This window comes from Sminthopsis crassicaudata, chromosome 2 (genome assembly GCF_048593235.1).
Source record: "Sminthopsis crassicaudata isolate SCR6 chromosome 2, ASM4859323v1, whole genome shotgun sequence".
In the NCBI taxonomy this organism is placed as follows: Eukaryota; Metazoa; Chordata; class Mammalia; order Dasyuromorphia; family Dasyuridae; genus Sminthopsis; species Sminthopsis crassicaudata.
The window spans coordinates 191,180,396-191,193,981 of record NC_133618.1 but is presented as its reverse complement, the minus strand read 5'-3'; the positions used below and the strand labels follow the sequence as shown (position 1 = coordinate 191,193,981).

The following is a 13,586-nucleotide window of genomic DNA, read 5'->3' as shown; positions in this document are numbered from 1 at the left end:
ATTGCACATGGCTTTCTATAATCCCAGCACCATCTCAAAACTGCATCAACAATATACTAGTTGTCTATTATTGTATACTCCTTCAACATTGGAGATACCGCCATTTTCCTTTTGTCATCTTTGTCAATTTATAGAGTGGAAAGTGAAAAAACTAAGGTTACTTTTATTTCCAAAATACCAATCACTCCCATGCCACCATGGAGGAAACCGAAGAACAAAATTAAATACGGGAAGCACCGCCTTCAGATTATTTTCTGATTTCTTCTGGTGATAGGCTCTTTGAGAAAGGTTTTTATTTCCTGTAGATATCACAGTTCAGGTTTTCTGAACATGCAGGTCCATGGAGAGATTTCAGAACTGACAGGTGAATGAAAACACATACGTAATGTCTGCTACCGATCTCTTTTCATCAATCACTAGATGAAATTTGCTATTTTCTTAATTTAAAAATGTTACTCTGAAGTTTCCCTAAGCTTTTGCAGCCTCACAACTGGGTCCATGCCATATTCAAAAGCTTAGGAACCAAGACCAATCAATCTCTTTCATTATTTTTCAAATTAAGTTTCATTCCAAATACAATGACCATTAATAAAAATTTCCAATAATTAACGTATTTAACATTCTAAGTTTCAAACAATTTACATTTCAGTACATTTACAATAGCATTCTTTTGTCGGGGTAGTGGTAAATGGAGGATCCGCCACAGCCGGTATGTTGCCGAAAATAATAAAGGACTGCTCCATGGAATAGACAAAATCGCGGACACGTGACAAGAGAATACAAGGCAATTCCAAATTCATAAAGTAATGGAATTTTAATGATGTCTCTCGAGAGTTGAGGACGGGGATGTCATGTCTCGCGAGACTTCCAAAATAGCAGATGGAAGAATGACAGGAGGCTGGGCCTGGGAGAGACGGGGCCGAGGGTGGGCGGAGCGCCGTAAGTTATTGATGACGTAACGGCGGCCAGTGACGCAGCCCTCCTAGGACTGCTTTGGCCAGTGCACGAGCGATTGCTTTTGGCTGAGAAGATGCAGCCACAGTCTGATCCTTTGTCGCTGGGATTCCACCGGGTGTTCACGGTCAGTCGGCCCTGGCCAGGCCCCGGGATGGGGTGGGGAGCAGTGCTCTCTCCGAGCTCCGATACCTGGGAAAGGGGTGGAGGGAGCGGGGCGCCCGCGCTTGAGGCGAAAGAAGCAGAGCCGCTTCCGGGGAAGGCGGGCGCTGCACGCGATCCCCTTCCTGGGGATGGACCTGACAAGTTGCTTGGATCTATCTCAGCCCCTAGTCAGGCCCGAAACAAACAACCTGTGTTATCCCCCCATCTTTTTTATTAAAGGAGAGCCAAGTGATTTGTGGAAGGTTCGGTGGGCAGAGAACTTAGAACCCAGACTGAACCTTCCAGTTCCCTGGGCCTCAGCTTCCCATCTGAAAAATGGGATGAACTTCTTTGGACCATTCTGGCTCTATGTTTGTGAGAGGCTGAGCCACACGTCCGTTTCCCTCTGCTGACAAGGAATCTCATTAGGCAAAGGAGAAAACTAGGGGATTAAGAGCCTGCCATTGAGAATTGAGAAAGATTTTAGAGAAAGGGTTAGTCTTCATGTAGAGAAAATCTTTGACTTTTTTTTTTTAACCCCATCTTGTAATGGGTGTTTAATCAATGTTAAGTGTTTAATTTAAAAAACAAAACAAAACAAACAAAAAGCCCTTGATGATTTGGGAGAGGACTGAATTTGACAAAACATATGAATTAAAATCCGGGTCTGTGACTTTGGGGACATTACTTAGGATCTTATAAATTCCATGAGAGTGTGAACTGTTCTGTTTTTATTTTTGTGACTCTGCCTGTCACTTTGAAAATAATAAAGTGCTTCTTAAATCAGATATTTGTTACTAAAACAAAACACTTGTCAATAAAACACTTTTTGAATGGAATGGAATCAGAACTTTAAGGATTCAGGTTTAATACTTTGCCTAGAGTCACGCAAGTATCAAGTGAATGAGGCAAGATTTGATCCTGGACTCAATACTCTGGGCGCTGTATCAACAACAGACTTATTTTCTGGGGCTCAGGTTTCCTCATGTTAAAATGACTGGTGACAATTGGGAAATTAGGACGAGGGAACGTTTTGAGAGCAATAGTAATAGTTAAATTTTGAACAAGTTGAGTTTAGGAGATGCAAAACTAGAGTTAGAAAAGTTACAACTGAAGTGAAATCAGGAACCAGGAGATCATTATACACTTCAACAAAGATACTGTAGGAGGATATATTATGATGGGAGTGGATATCTTCAACATAGAGAAGAGCTAATCCAATTCCAATTGACCAATGATGGACAGGATCAGCTACACCCAGAAAAGGAACACTGGGAAATGAGTGTAAACTGTTAGCATTTTTGTTTTTCTTCCCAGGTTTTATTTACCTTCTGAATCCAATTCTGGTTCAACAAGAAATTCGGTTCTTCACGCATATATTGTATCTAGGATATACTATAACATATTTAACATGTATAATAAGACTGCCTGCCATCTAGGTGGAGGGAAGGAAGGGAAAAATCAGAACAGAAGTGAATGCAAGGTTTAATGTTGTAAAAAATTACCCATGCATATGTGCTGTTTTAAGAAAAAAGTTATAATTATAAAATCAAAACATTAAATAAAAAATAATAATAATTACTAATCAAAAAAAAAAAAAAAAGAAAAGAAAAGTTATAGCTAGACAAAGAGGTTGTATCTGCTCTATGCCTGGCACAGTGCTAACTACTAGAGATACAAAGATAAAAATAGATCTGAGATCAAGGATTCAAGTAGGGCAGACAACAATGCATATCTGTCTAGATATAGATATAAACATAGAAAATACAGGAATAGGAACTGTTGATTTTTATAGGAAATTCCTGGGTAAAAAAAAAATTCCTGCTACACCATCTCAGGTCAACTCTTTCTCTGCAATTTTCTGGTACCCTGAGAATTTAAATTAGCTGCCCAGATTCACACTGCCAGTGTAAGTCAGTATGTCAGAGGTGGGACTTGAATCCTGTGGCCTGCAGGGCTTCAAAGATGAAATAGATGCAAGATAAATAGAAGGTAATTTTGGGAGGGAGGGCACTAACAAAAACTAATTTCATATAGAAATTACTACTTGAAGTGATTCTTGAAGGAAACAAGATATTCTAAGGAGTGATGCAGGAGTGAGTTCATTCCAGATCTGTACAGTCAGAGCAAAGGCATGGAGATGAGAGATGGAGTGTCATGTGTGAGGGAAATGTCAGTTTGGCTGAATCGAAAACTGCAAACTCGGAGTAATATATAATAAAAATAAAAAGATAAATTTGAGCCAGGTTGTAAAGAATTATGAATGGCAGACCAGAGGATTTTATTTTTTATTTTTTCTTTTATCCTAGAGACAATGCGAAGTCTCCAGTTTACTGAGAAGGCAAGTGACAAATTCTGAATTATGCATTAAAAAAATCACTGGCAGTTGTGTACCCTATGGATTGAAGGAAACAAAATAGGAAATTGTAGACCAGATAGGAGATGAGGAGGCTATATTAATGAGGGGAAAAGTAGAATGTGAGAGATATAGAGATAAAACTAATATTTGGCAGTTAAGTAAGTGCTGAATCTGTAAATTTGGTTGACTGGAAAAATGATGGTATATAAAAGAAATAGAGAATTTCCCAACAAACTAAATGGTTAAATAGGTAAGGGAACTTTAGTGACCTAATAAACAAGTTTCTGACCAGAGTACTAAGGAATTACAAGTGTCTTTTTTTCCATCTATAAACCAGAACAATTAGACTACATGCCTCTTAATACTCTCATATTTGATTTTTTACAGAAGTAAATTTTAATTTAGCATTGAATAGCTGTCAGTGATTTGAATTAGAATAGGAATAATGCCATTCCTATTGCAGAAAATGAGGTGGAATGTTGCGTTATTTACTTGATAATCTTCAAGCAAAGACTACTACTGTTTTTAATGAAAAGATGATTCAACATAAAGTGCCATTTGGAATAATTGCTTTTGATGTCACTTTCAATCAACAAATAAACAAGCATTTAAGTACTATACCTTTTATTATGCTTAACAAAGGGATACAAAAAAAAAAAATAATTTTTTTTTTCTAAAAAGGACCTTTCCCCTGTCAGTCTTTTGATTCTGTGATAAAAATATCATCTAGTCCAAGGCTGCTTAATATGGGGTTTGTGAACTTCTACAAAACACAATTTTTTAGAATTATATATTCTATGTTTAATTTGATTAATTTCCTTCTGGTTCATGCATTTTTAAATAACATTTTTCTAAGAAAGTGGTTCATAGGTTTAACTAATTTGCCAAAGGAGTCTATGACATAAATCTCCCCCCCACCTCCATTTCCAGTCTAATTGCCTCATTTTTGACATTGGAACAAGATATAGTTCAGAAAACAAAATAATCCATATCATAAAACTAGTCTGTTGAAAAATTGATGGGCAATATGATGTGAAAGTACCTTGATCTTGTAATCTGGATACCTGGATTTAAGTATTGACTATTAGTTTTGATTTGGGATAATTCACTTCAGTTATCTGAGACTTAAGTTTCCTTATGTGTCAGATGAGGATACTGGATAAGATGATGCTTAAAGAACTTTCTTGGTCTAAAGTACAGTCCAGTTAAGACATACAAACCAGTATTTCTATGGCATAAAATTTACCTTTCTCTCAAAAGCCTGATAGAGGTACATCTAATTGAAATATATTTAGCACCACAATGTAAATGAATGAAAGGAAAAAACATTTTTTTAAAAAAAATATTTAACATATGTAAAGTACATTGCTAGAGAGAGATAGAAAAAATGTCTTGTTCCTCTTAGTTTGATTTATACTTTGTTTTACCTCTCAAAAGTGATGCCCCATTTTCACCCTGCAGTAGTGTATATGCTTTAAAGTAGAAATCTTCAGATATCATGATGCTCTTTCCTAAGGCACCCACCCTTTGCACCCTTAGATCATTTTCGGTTTTTTTGTTATTGTTTTTGTTTTTGCTTTTTTCCCTTAATCTAATCTTTCTTCCTACTCCTCTCTTCCCCCTGTTTTCCTAGTGTATGTTTCTTGAACTGGCTGGACTTATAAAGCATTACTAAATATCAAAGGGGGCATTTATAAAGATTTTTCCCACAGTTTAAAGTATAAGTAGTATTGCTCAAGTAATAATTCAGTTATTGTACTGTATGAGGACTGATAACTGGTCTATTAATACCCTATGTTGATTTGGTAGTAATAAGTTTATGATGTTTATTTATTTCTTATATTACAGCACACTGACTGGTCTGAGCCATGGTTATTGGGACTTTTAGGCTTCCACGTACTTTGCTTGTTGCTCACATACCTTACTTTCCAACGATATCGACTTCAGATTGGGCATTTCCTGTGTTTGGGTGAGTGGGGGTGGGGGGAACCAGTACTTGGTAGCTAAGCTATCTTATGTGAGATGTTAGATGCTTCCAGTTTCTACAGATGGTGAAGATATTTCATAGTAAAGTGTAGTGACCCTCAGTTCTTGAAAGGTGTGATGGTTCCAAATTGGTAATCCCTATCAAGTTGGAAAAGTTTTAAATAGGATCCCAACACCCTGTTGCATGTTTGTCATGTAAAGTCACAAGCCTAGATGAAATTTAGGAAAAATAAATATGTTACCAGAGTATTAGCCAGCATATTTTTAGCCAGAGCAACTCATGATGACTCTCTTCTAAGAAATAAAATTAGTCTATATTGGTAGAGAAGAATATCGACACCAATGAATTATGAATTATTTAAGTATTGAAATAGGTAGTGTACATTGTATGAATATATATATATATAATTAAAAATGTGTGAATAACTTATAAGTCTAGTACCTTATACATAGTAAGTACTTAATAAATCATTGTTGACAAGTTCAGTTTTATATGCCATATGTATTTAAAAGCTTATTTGAAAATGAATTAATAAGTCCTATAGTTAAATACACAGTATATTGAATTGAGTGACTGTAGTTTAACAAGTATTTATTCTGCCTAGTATCTTCCAAACTTTTACTTGATACTGTATTGAAGAGAAACTGTTTAAAAAAAAAAAAAATTACACTTTCTGTCATTGTGGAGTTTATGACTTATTAGACAGGCTATCCATAAATTTAAAACTGCCAGATACCAATGTCTTTCTTTGTTTTCCATTCCCACATATTAATTCTGTCTTCATTTTATTTCTATATAAAATAAGGACAATTGTTAATGAAAAGTACAGCTATCTAATCACAGATGAGTTAAAATGTTGAAAGGCAGTGTTATATGGTGCATAAAGACCTGGCTTTAGAATCAGGAAGACCAAGTTTCAGTTCTCACTAGCATTTTGGCCATAGACAAGTCACCTAATATTCTAGGCAACACTCAAGACTGTTAATGCAGAGAAATTGCATTTCTAATTAATGATTGGGTTTCCAAAATGGAATTTCCTCATATACATGAAATCACTATTTCAGAACCTCTCTACCCCTGATAGAAATAGATAGATGGATAGATAGAGAGATGGAAAGAAGGAATATTATGTTATAATGTTACTGGTCAACCAGGATGTTGTTCTGTATTCTTTGATATGCATAGTACTAAATAAATAAAAATTATCAGTAGACTAAATGATAGTTAATAATGGCTAACATTTATATAATACTATGTGACTATGTGCCAGGGCTTATGCTAAGCTCCTTGCAGTTAATCCCTCAAACATTTACTGTGAGATATGCTTTTTGAGTAATGCAGGTCTGTGAAGGCAGAATGGTGTAAGAGTTGAATTCTACGTCCAGCTGTGTCTTTAGTATACCACCTTCAGGAGATTAACATCTCAGTGCCTTCATTTGTGGAATGAAGAAATTGAACCAAATTATCTCTAAAGTCTTTGTTAGCTCTAAATTTTCTAATATTAAAGTTCCTGCCAGTGATGAATAAGACTGGTCATGTTTTAGTTCTATATTTATGAGACGAACTCAGTGACTAAAGGTTTGAACTGGGAGTCAAAAAGGCCCAAGTTCAAATCCAGCTTCAAAAGCTATGTAATTCTGGGCAGGTCATTTAGTGTCAGTTTTGCTTCCTATTTCTCAACTCTAAAATGAGGTGAATTAACTGTACCTATTTCACAGTGTTGTTGAGAGGATGAGACAGTAGTTATAAAGTGTTTTAGTATGGTGCCCAGTATATCGTAGGTGCTATATGTGTGCTATTATTCCCTTCTCTTCATCCTTTCCTCTAATTATATAGAATTGTTTCCTATAAGACTCTTGATATATTCAATTTCTTATTTTGACATCTTTCCTTATGCTATTTAAAAAAATAACTTTTCAAAACTATATTTTAATTATTAATACCTTTTAGTACCTTTTAAAATATTCATGTCAAACTCATTTTTATTATGACTTGTTTTCTTTTTTTTCCAGTGATTTTAGTCTACAGTGCTGAATATATCAATGAACTGGCTGCTATGAATTGGAGGTAAAAATGATTTCGCTTTGTATGTTTTTGACATGGCACTTTATAAAATGCCTCAGTTTCTCCTATGTTAGAGTTCTAGGAGCTGTTTCCATGACTTGTAGTTATATAGCTAGCCTACATCATGACTTTCCCTGTCACAGTTTTAACATTTGTGGGTCAATATAAGGAATTAAATGGGAAGTTTTGCAAAAGCCATAGACAATATACAAAGGCAATAGACGACAGACAATAAATTTAGAAATACATAAAAGATATATAGAGATTAACATCAACACATTTTGTCATTTCTTATCATAATAATTAATGATTCAAAGGAAGGGCCAAAATTTTTTCTATTGATTTTCCAGGTCATGGTGGCCTCAACGCCCTAAACTCCAGCACATCACCAGAAGAAACCATTGTAAAACAATTGTTACACAGTTTTTCAAATGCATTTCAGATTATTCTGTTCTTCTGAAATAATTCTCTACCTAGGGTATTATCTATCCATAGTGTTATCTATATCTTAATTTCTAGATAACATAATTTACTTGATTGCCTTTGATAATAGGCCTAGTACCAAAGGAAAGATAGTAGAGGGAAGAACAGATCCAGAAATTGGTTTTATGGTGTGATAATACACTGACCCATGTATTACTTTAGATGATTTTGATGTGTGAGGGAAATTTCTTAAAAAGTTTTTTCCAACTAACATTTTTTTTTCTTTTTTCTTTCTTTCTTTCTTTTTTTTTTTTTTTTTCACATAGGTTGTTTTCTAGATACCAGTATTTTGATTCCAGAGGGATGTTTATTTCCATGGTTTTCTCAGCACCATTGCTATTAAATGCTATGATCATTGTGGTACGTCTATTATAAAATCATAAAGCTTAATTTTATCTTTCAAAATTTATTTTCAGTTAACTGTATTGTTCACAAATTTTTTTTTTTATTTAGATTACATGGGTGCGTAAAACATTGGCTACAATGACTGAGTTGAAGATCCTGCAACAGAAAAGAAAAGCAGGAAGAGAAAGGAGGAAGAAAGCAGAACAATGTAGATGAACTTTTGCATTGAATTTTCTAACATTTTCTAGCAGTTTTCTTTGCTTCAATATTTGTGTATTATACAGTAGAATATGTTTCAACGATACCTTAGTGGGTTCATAATTTGAAGCAGCCATATATTCTTTTATTTCAGTTTTCACTGTGATAAAAGAAAATACTCAGTTCACTTATTTAATATAAGACTTAATATTAAATGATACTGTTTCCTAGAACTAATAAATTACATTATATTGATGTCATTATTATTGTAGTCTAAAAATAATCTGAATGATAAACCTAGCTCTGTAATTTAACTAATTTCCATCTAAACTATATCTGTATTTATTTAGAAATGTGTTCCAATTTTGTTTAGTTATATGTTGATTATTTATATCATGATATTGTTCAGCCATTTGTAAGGTTCCTTTTGGCCACATGCTGAATTAGAAAACCACAAATCTATGTTCAATTATATTTCTCCAATTACATTTTAATATGTTTCAGGTTTACTCAGCAGTGTTATGAACTTGCTGCATGTTTGACACCTCTGATTTGTGTGCTATAACTTCTAAAGCATTAAATTTCTTTATGTCTAACATTTAATAATGATCTTTGACAAAACTGATGGGATGTAGCTTGGTGACATGGTTAATTTTCATGTAATTCAATAGTATCTTTTTCCCAAACAAACTTTAATGTCTTAAGATAATAACCTTTTGTGTTTTAAATTAAGTTTTAATGGACTGTTTCTTAATTCATAATCCCATTGTTCACAAAAACTTTTTGTATAGATTTTTGTGCCATCATGACCAAATAAAACCCACGAGATAATAAAATAATTTGTAATCAGTTTTAAAATGTGTTTTTAAAAAATGGACTTGAAAATATTTACAAATTATTTTAAAATTAAATGATTACTACTTTTGTCCCCAATATCTTAAGCATTAATTTACTGAGACTTTTAGAATACTTTATACAATTAAGCATACCTCAGAAAATTCTAATAATAGGATAATGATAGAATAACTCTCCATTTTCAAAGTCTTATACTTTCAGAAAATGCAAAAAAAATAATACATTTAATACCTTTAAATGAGATGTTTAATCATTCAATTTTTATAAGGTTTGTGTTCGAATTTTCAGAATTGGACTAATCAGAAGAAAATGTCATTAATTTTATTTTTAAAGAAACCTATATAGTGTGATGCACCCTGCATTGTTTATAAGGTTTGTGTTTGAATTTTCAGAATTGGACTAATCAGAAGAAAATGTCATTAATTTTATTTTTAAAGAAACCTATATAGTGTGATGCACCCTGCATTGTAATCTCACTCATAAAGTAACATTCAAGTTTCAACTCAATTTAAAATTGCTTTATTTATATAAAGAATAGTGAGAGGTAGTTGTAAAAAATTTTGCAAAATTCTTCATAAGGCAGAGTATAGAGAGCTGTGTTATTGACAACAGCAATACAATTTATCTGGTGCCTGCTATATCCCAGATGTGCTTTACAGATTTTATCTCATTTGATCATCATCAGCCTTTACTAGTAGATGAAGAAATGGAGTGACTTGCTCAGGGCTACAGGACTAGTAATTGTAAGAGGTTGAATTTAATATCAAGTTTTCCTAATTCAAGATTTGTTTATTGTATTACTTACCTGCCTTTTTTTTTTCTTTAAAAGTTCCCCCCCATTTTAAAAAATAAAGTGACAATTTTTCAGTTTTTTTTTTCCAGAGTGGAAAAAAAAAAAAGTCTTTTTAATATTCTAGAAATAAAAAAGATAGATGACTGAATTATAAAATCTATGTATGAAAATTTTAAAAGCAAAATAATCTCTTGTTTGAAAATCGAATCCCATATTGTTGAAATACCTATCTTTTTCCATATCATTAAAAACATCATAACCACAAATATCTTGTTATTTGTTGGATATTAACTTGTCATTTTGCAGAGTGGCTTAGCTTAATTTTTAAACTAAGCAAGAAGCATTTAACCTGAAAGTATTTTATCAGCTCTGATTTGTGGTATCATAGTTCTTAAGTATATTCCTGGGCATTGAATATGAAGTAGTAATGTAAAGAAATATGTCATTATTATGGTTTAATTTTTAGTGAACATAAATCCAATATAATTAGTTTCAGGTTCTTAATATATAGGATCCCGATAATTTGAATAGTTTCAGTAAGGCTTGAATATTAACTGAATAAATGACCACAATATTCTTCAGAAATTGCTAATTTGGGATGCTAAATGAGTCCGGAGAGGAAAGGGAGTTAACAGACTAAACAATTTGCTCAATTTATACTGAAGAAAGAGAACATTTTTCCTATGTAACATTTTAAAAGTATAAAAAATTCATTAAGGAGATTAATACCAATAGATGTCAAATTCAGTAATTAGATCATCATACTAGAAATGGAGGTAGCTAATGGGAAAACAATAGCAACACTATATTTGAATTTTTAAAATCAATTTTTATCTTTGTATCAGAATGATTTGGGAGCAAAGTAATTTTTAAAATGAAAATTGTGTCTATTCTTGATCTCAAAGATAAGATATATGGATACAGATATTTGACTTCACTTTAAAAAGAAAAGAGGAAGTTTAAAAATATATATATATGAATTGCCTCTGTAAATTAAACCTCATTTATGTTTTACTTGAATATTTATCTGGACCTAGAATTACCTTGGACATGATTTGAACCCTTACTTTTAATATAATAAAAATATTCTTGACAAATTAAAACTCTACAAGGATTGAGAAGTATTTTACTAATTATATTTAGTTTTTTTTTTCCCATAAAACATTTATATTATCAGATTTGTCATTAAGAAATCCTTTTAAGGATTTTATATTTGAAAAAACAATTAGATCATTTGATTTTGTTTCCAAAGCTATTAATAATGTTTTTATATTCAACTATCTATTATAAATCTCTTGGTGTTTGGTTGTGGTTATTGGTAGAAAGTATCCTACAAGCCTAATTACCCAATTAAGGATGTAAAAAGATCATATGCAGAATCTAACTGGGTGGCTCTCCTGTTCATAGACTCTCTAGTATCTCTTTTATAAAATACAAATTCTTCATCCTGACATTTAAAGTCATTTCTTGTCTGACTCCATCTTAAAATTATTTCATAATATTTCCTTTCATGAATATTTACTCCAGGTAAGCTGCTACTGTCCTTATTTTACGCCCCTGTACAGTTTGAACTCCACCTCTTTCCTTCCATGCCTAGAATTAATTTCCCTCCTACTCTGAAACACTTTAGTTTCACTTAAGACTTATCCTATATGCCATTTTCTAAGGGAATTTTTTCTTTATCACCCTAGTAGTGACTTAGGGTTCAAATTGTTGTATTTATCTTTGTAAATGTTGTATCCTGCAATGGAATATAAACTTTTTTTTTTCTTTTTCTTTTCTTTTTTTGAGGGAAGTAAGTGATGAGTAGAGGAAGTTGTGCTGAATCAGATATTTTTGTGACCCTTTCAAAACAATGATGTATTACTATGTAAATCTATACTGTCTTGTATTTATATTTTAATGAAACATATTGTTAATAAATTTTGATATGTTTTCTTAAAATTCTGTTGAAACAATTTTATGGTTTTATAAATTGTGATTATTTTGTGTCTGTGAAGAAGATGGGACAAGTTAATAAAAAGTTTGTTAAGTAGGTAAAACTAAGTCACACTGAGGGCAAATTGCATTGGTGGTGTTTGAGTTACAGAATTTTGAGATGTTTCAGGACTAAGAAATGCAAGAATAGCTTAGTGAATAGACAGTTGACTTTAGATTCAGGAAGACCTAAGTTCAAATCTTATTTTTGGTAAGTATTGGTTATTTCATTATAAGGAAATCCCTTAACCTCTCAGTACCCTAGGTAATCAAGACTTTATGTTTCAGAATAGTTAACTATGTGCACCAGTAGAATAAGTTTCCTTACAGATAATTTTCTATATAAAAATATTCTAGGTCTGAGCCAAAAAAAAAAAAGTTTTAGGGAGCAATGGTAACAAGACCTGCTTTTGTCAAGATGAAGATTCAGATTCTGCCTGTGATGCTTGATCTCTGTAACTTTAGCAAAGTCAGCTTACATCTGGATCTCATTTTCTGCGTCTATAAAATGAGGGAATTGGACTAGTTTGTGAAGTTCTTCCCTAGATCTATGAAAATACCAGCACTTGCCTATTAAATTTTCATTGGTGACTTACATACTGAAATAGATAGTGAAGATATTATTATAGATAAGAAAATTGAAATTGGTAGAGACTCATGATCAGCACTAGTCGATTTCTGAATCTTTGAAATACTGTCTTATGAGTTATATAAGTTCACTATGTATTTTACCAGATGGTTGCACAGGAATAATTTCATAATCCTTGAAGTGCTATATAAATATGTCATCATATCTTAATATTTGGACATAGGAGGTGACAGCTTTGCCTCTTGCTAAGTTTATAACTGAGCAAATAAGTTCCTCATCTCAGTTTTCTGCTGTATAGGGTTTGTATGAAGTGGCATTTTAAAGTCCATTTGCAGATCTAATTTATAATGTTAACACAGGTATCTAAATGTCATCCTCCCCTTCCCCCCCAAAAAAAATTCCAAAGCAAAAAACTATGTTAACTTCAAAATACATGGATAGGATTAGAATTATAAATTATTAAACTTGTAGAAAAAAAAATAAAAGCTATGCATATTGTCTTATATGAGGAGCTTAGAACTTGGTTAGACATCAGACACTGTCATCTACTGCATCCTGATCCATTGCCAGTCATCTTGACTTTTGTCCTGCACTGGACTGGTGACTGAAAGTGAGACTGATAAGTTAGCACCACTCAGCCTCACTTAAATTTAGTTCATGCTTGAGTTAAGAGTCACTCATACCATTTTCCTTTTTTTTAAACCTGCCTCTAAGTCCTGTGGCAATGGCAAGTGAAAAAACAACAGGTTCAGAAACATTGGGAGCTATGGTCACAACTCCGTGTGCAGACAGCCCAAGGCATGGGGTCATCTTACTGAACTGAAGTAACAGTGGGATT

At 32.8% G+C, this 13,586-nt stretch overlaps 1 protein-coding gene across 2 annotated transcripts; it reads left to right on the top strand.

Annotated features, from left to right (window-relative positions):
• The first annotated feature begins 947 nt into the window (after positions 1 to 947).
• TMEM18 (transmembrane protein 18) lies at positions 948 to 9,392 on the top strand. 2 transcript variants are annotated; one of them, XM_074288003.1, is made up of 6 exons: positions 966 to 1,081; positions 3,408 to 3,439; positions 5,306 to 5,426; positions 7,457 to 7,511; positions 8,258 to 8,351; positions 8,445 to 9,392. In XM_074288003.1, the coding sequence occupies exons 2-6, from the start codon at positions 3,413 to 3,415 to the stop codon at positions 8,550 to 8,552; spliced, it is 405 nt and encodes a 134-aa protein (XP_074144104.1). In that variant the 5' UTR covers positions 966 to 1,081; positions 3,408 to 3,412; the 3' UTR covers positions 8,553 to 9,392. The 2 variants fall into 2 exon arrangements, with proteins under 2 accessions (XP_074144103.1, XP_074144104.1); XM_074288002.1 differs by lacking the exon at positions 3,408 to 3,439 and having other exon boundaries at positions 948 to 1,081.
• The last annotated feature ends 4,194 nt before the right edge of the window (positions 9,393 to 13,586 follow it).

Excerpts from the sequence above, each read along its gene's own strand:
- TMEM18 (XM_074288002.1), top strand. The coding sequence starts at position 1,031 with ATGCAGCCACAGTCTGATCCTTTGTCGCTGGGATTCCACCGGGTGTTC. Across the intron at positions 7,512-8,257 it reads CTGGCTGCTATGAATTGGAG|GTTGTTTTCTAGATACCAGT; the intron begins GTAAAAATGATT and ends TTTTTCACATAG. Across the intron at positions 8,352-8,444 it reads TAAATGCTATGATCATTGTG|ATTACATGGGTGCGTAAAAC; the intron begins GTACGTCTATTA and ends TTTTTTATTTAG.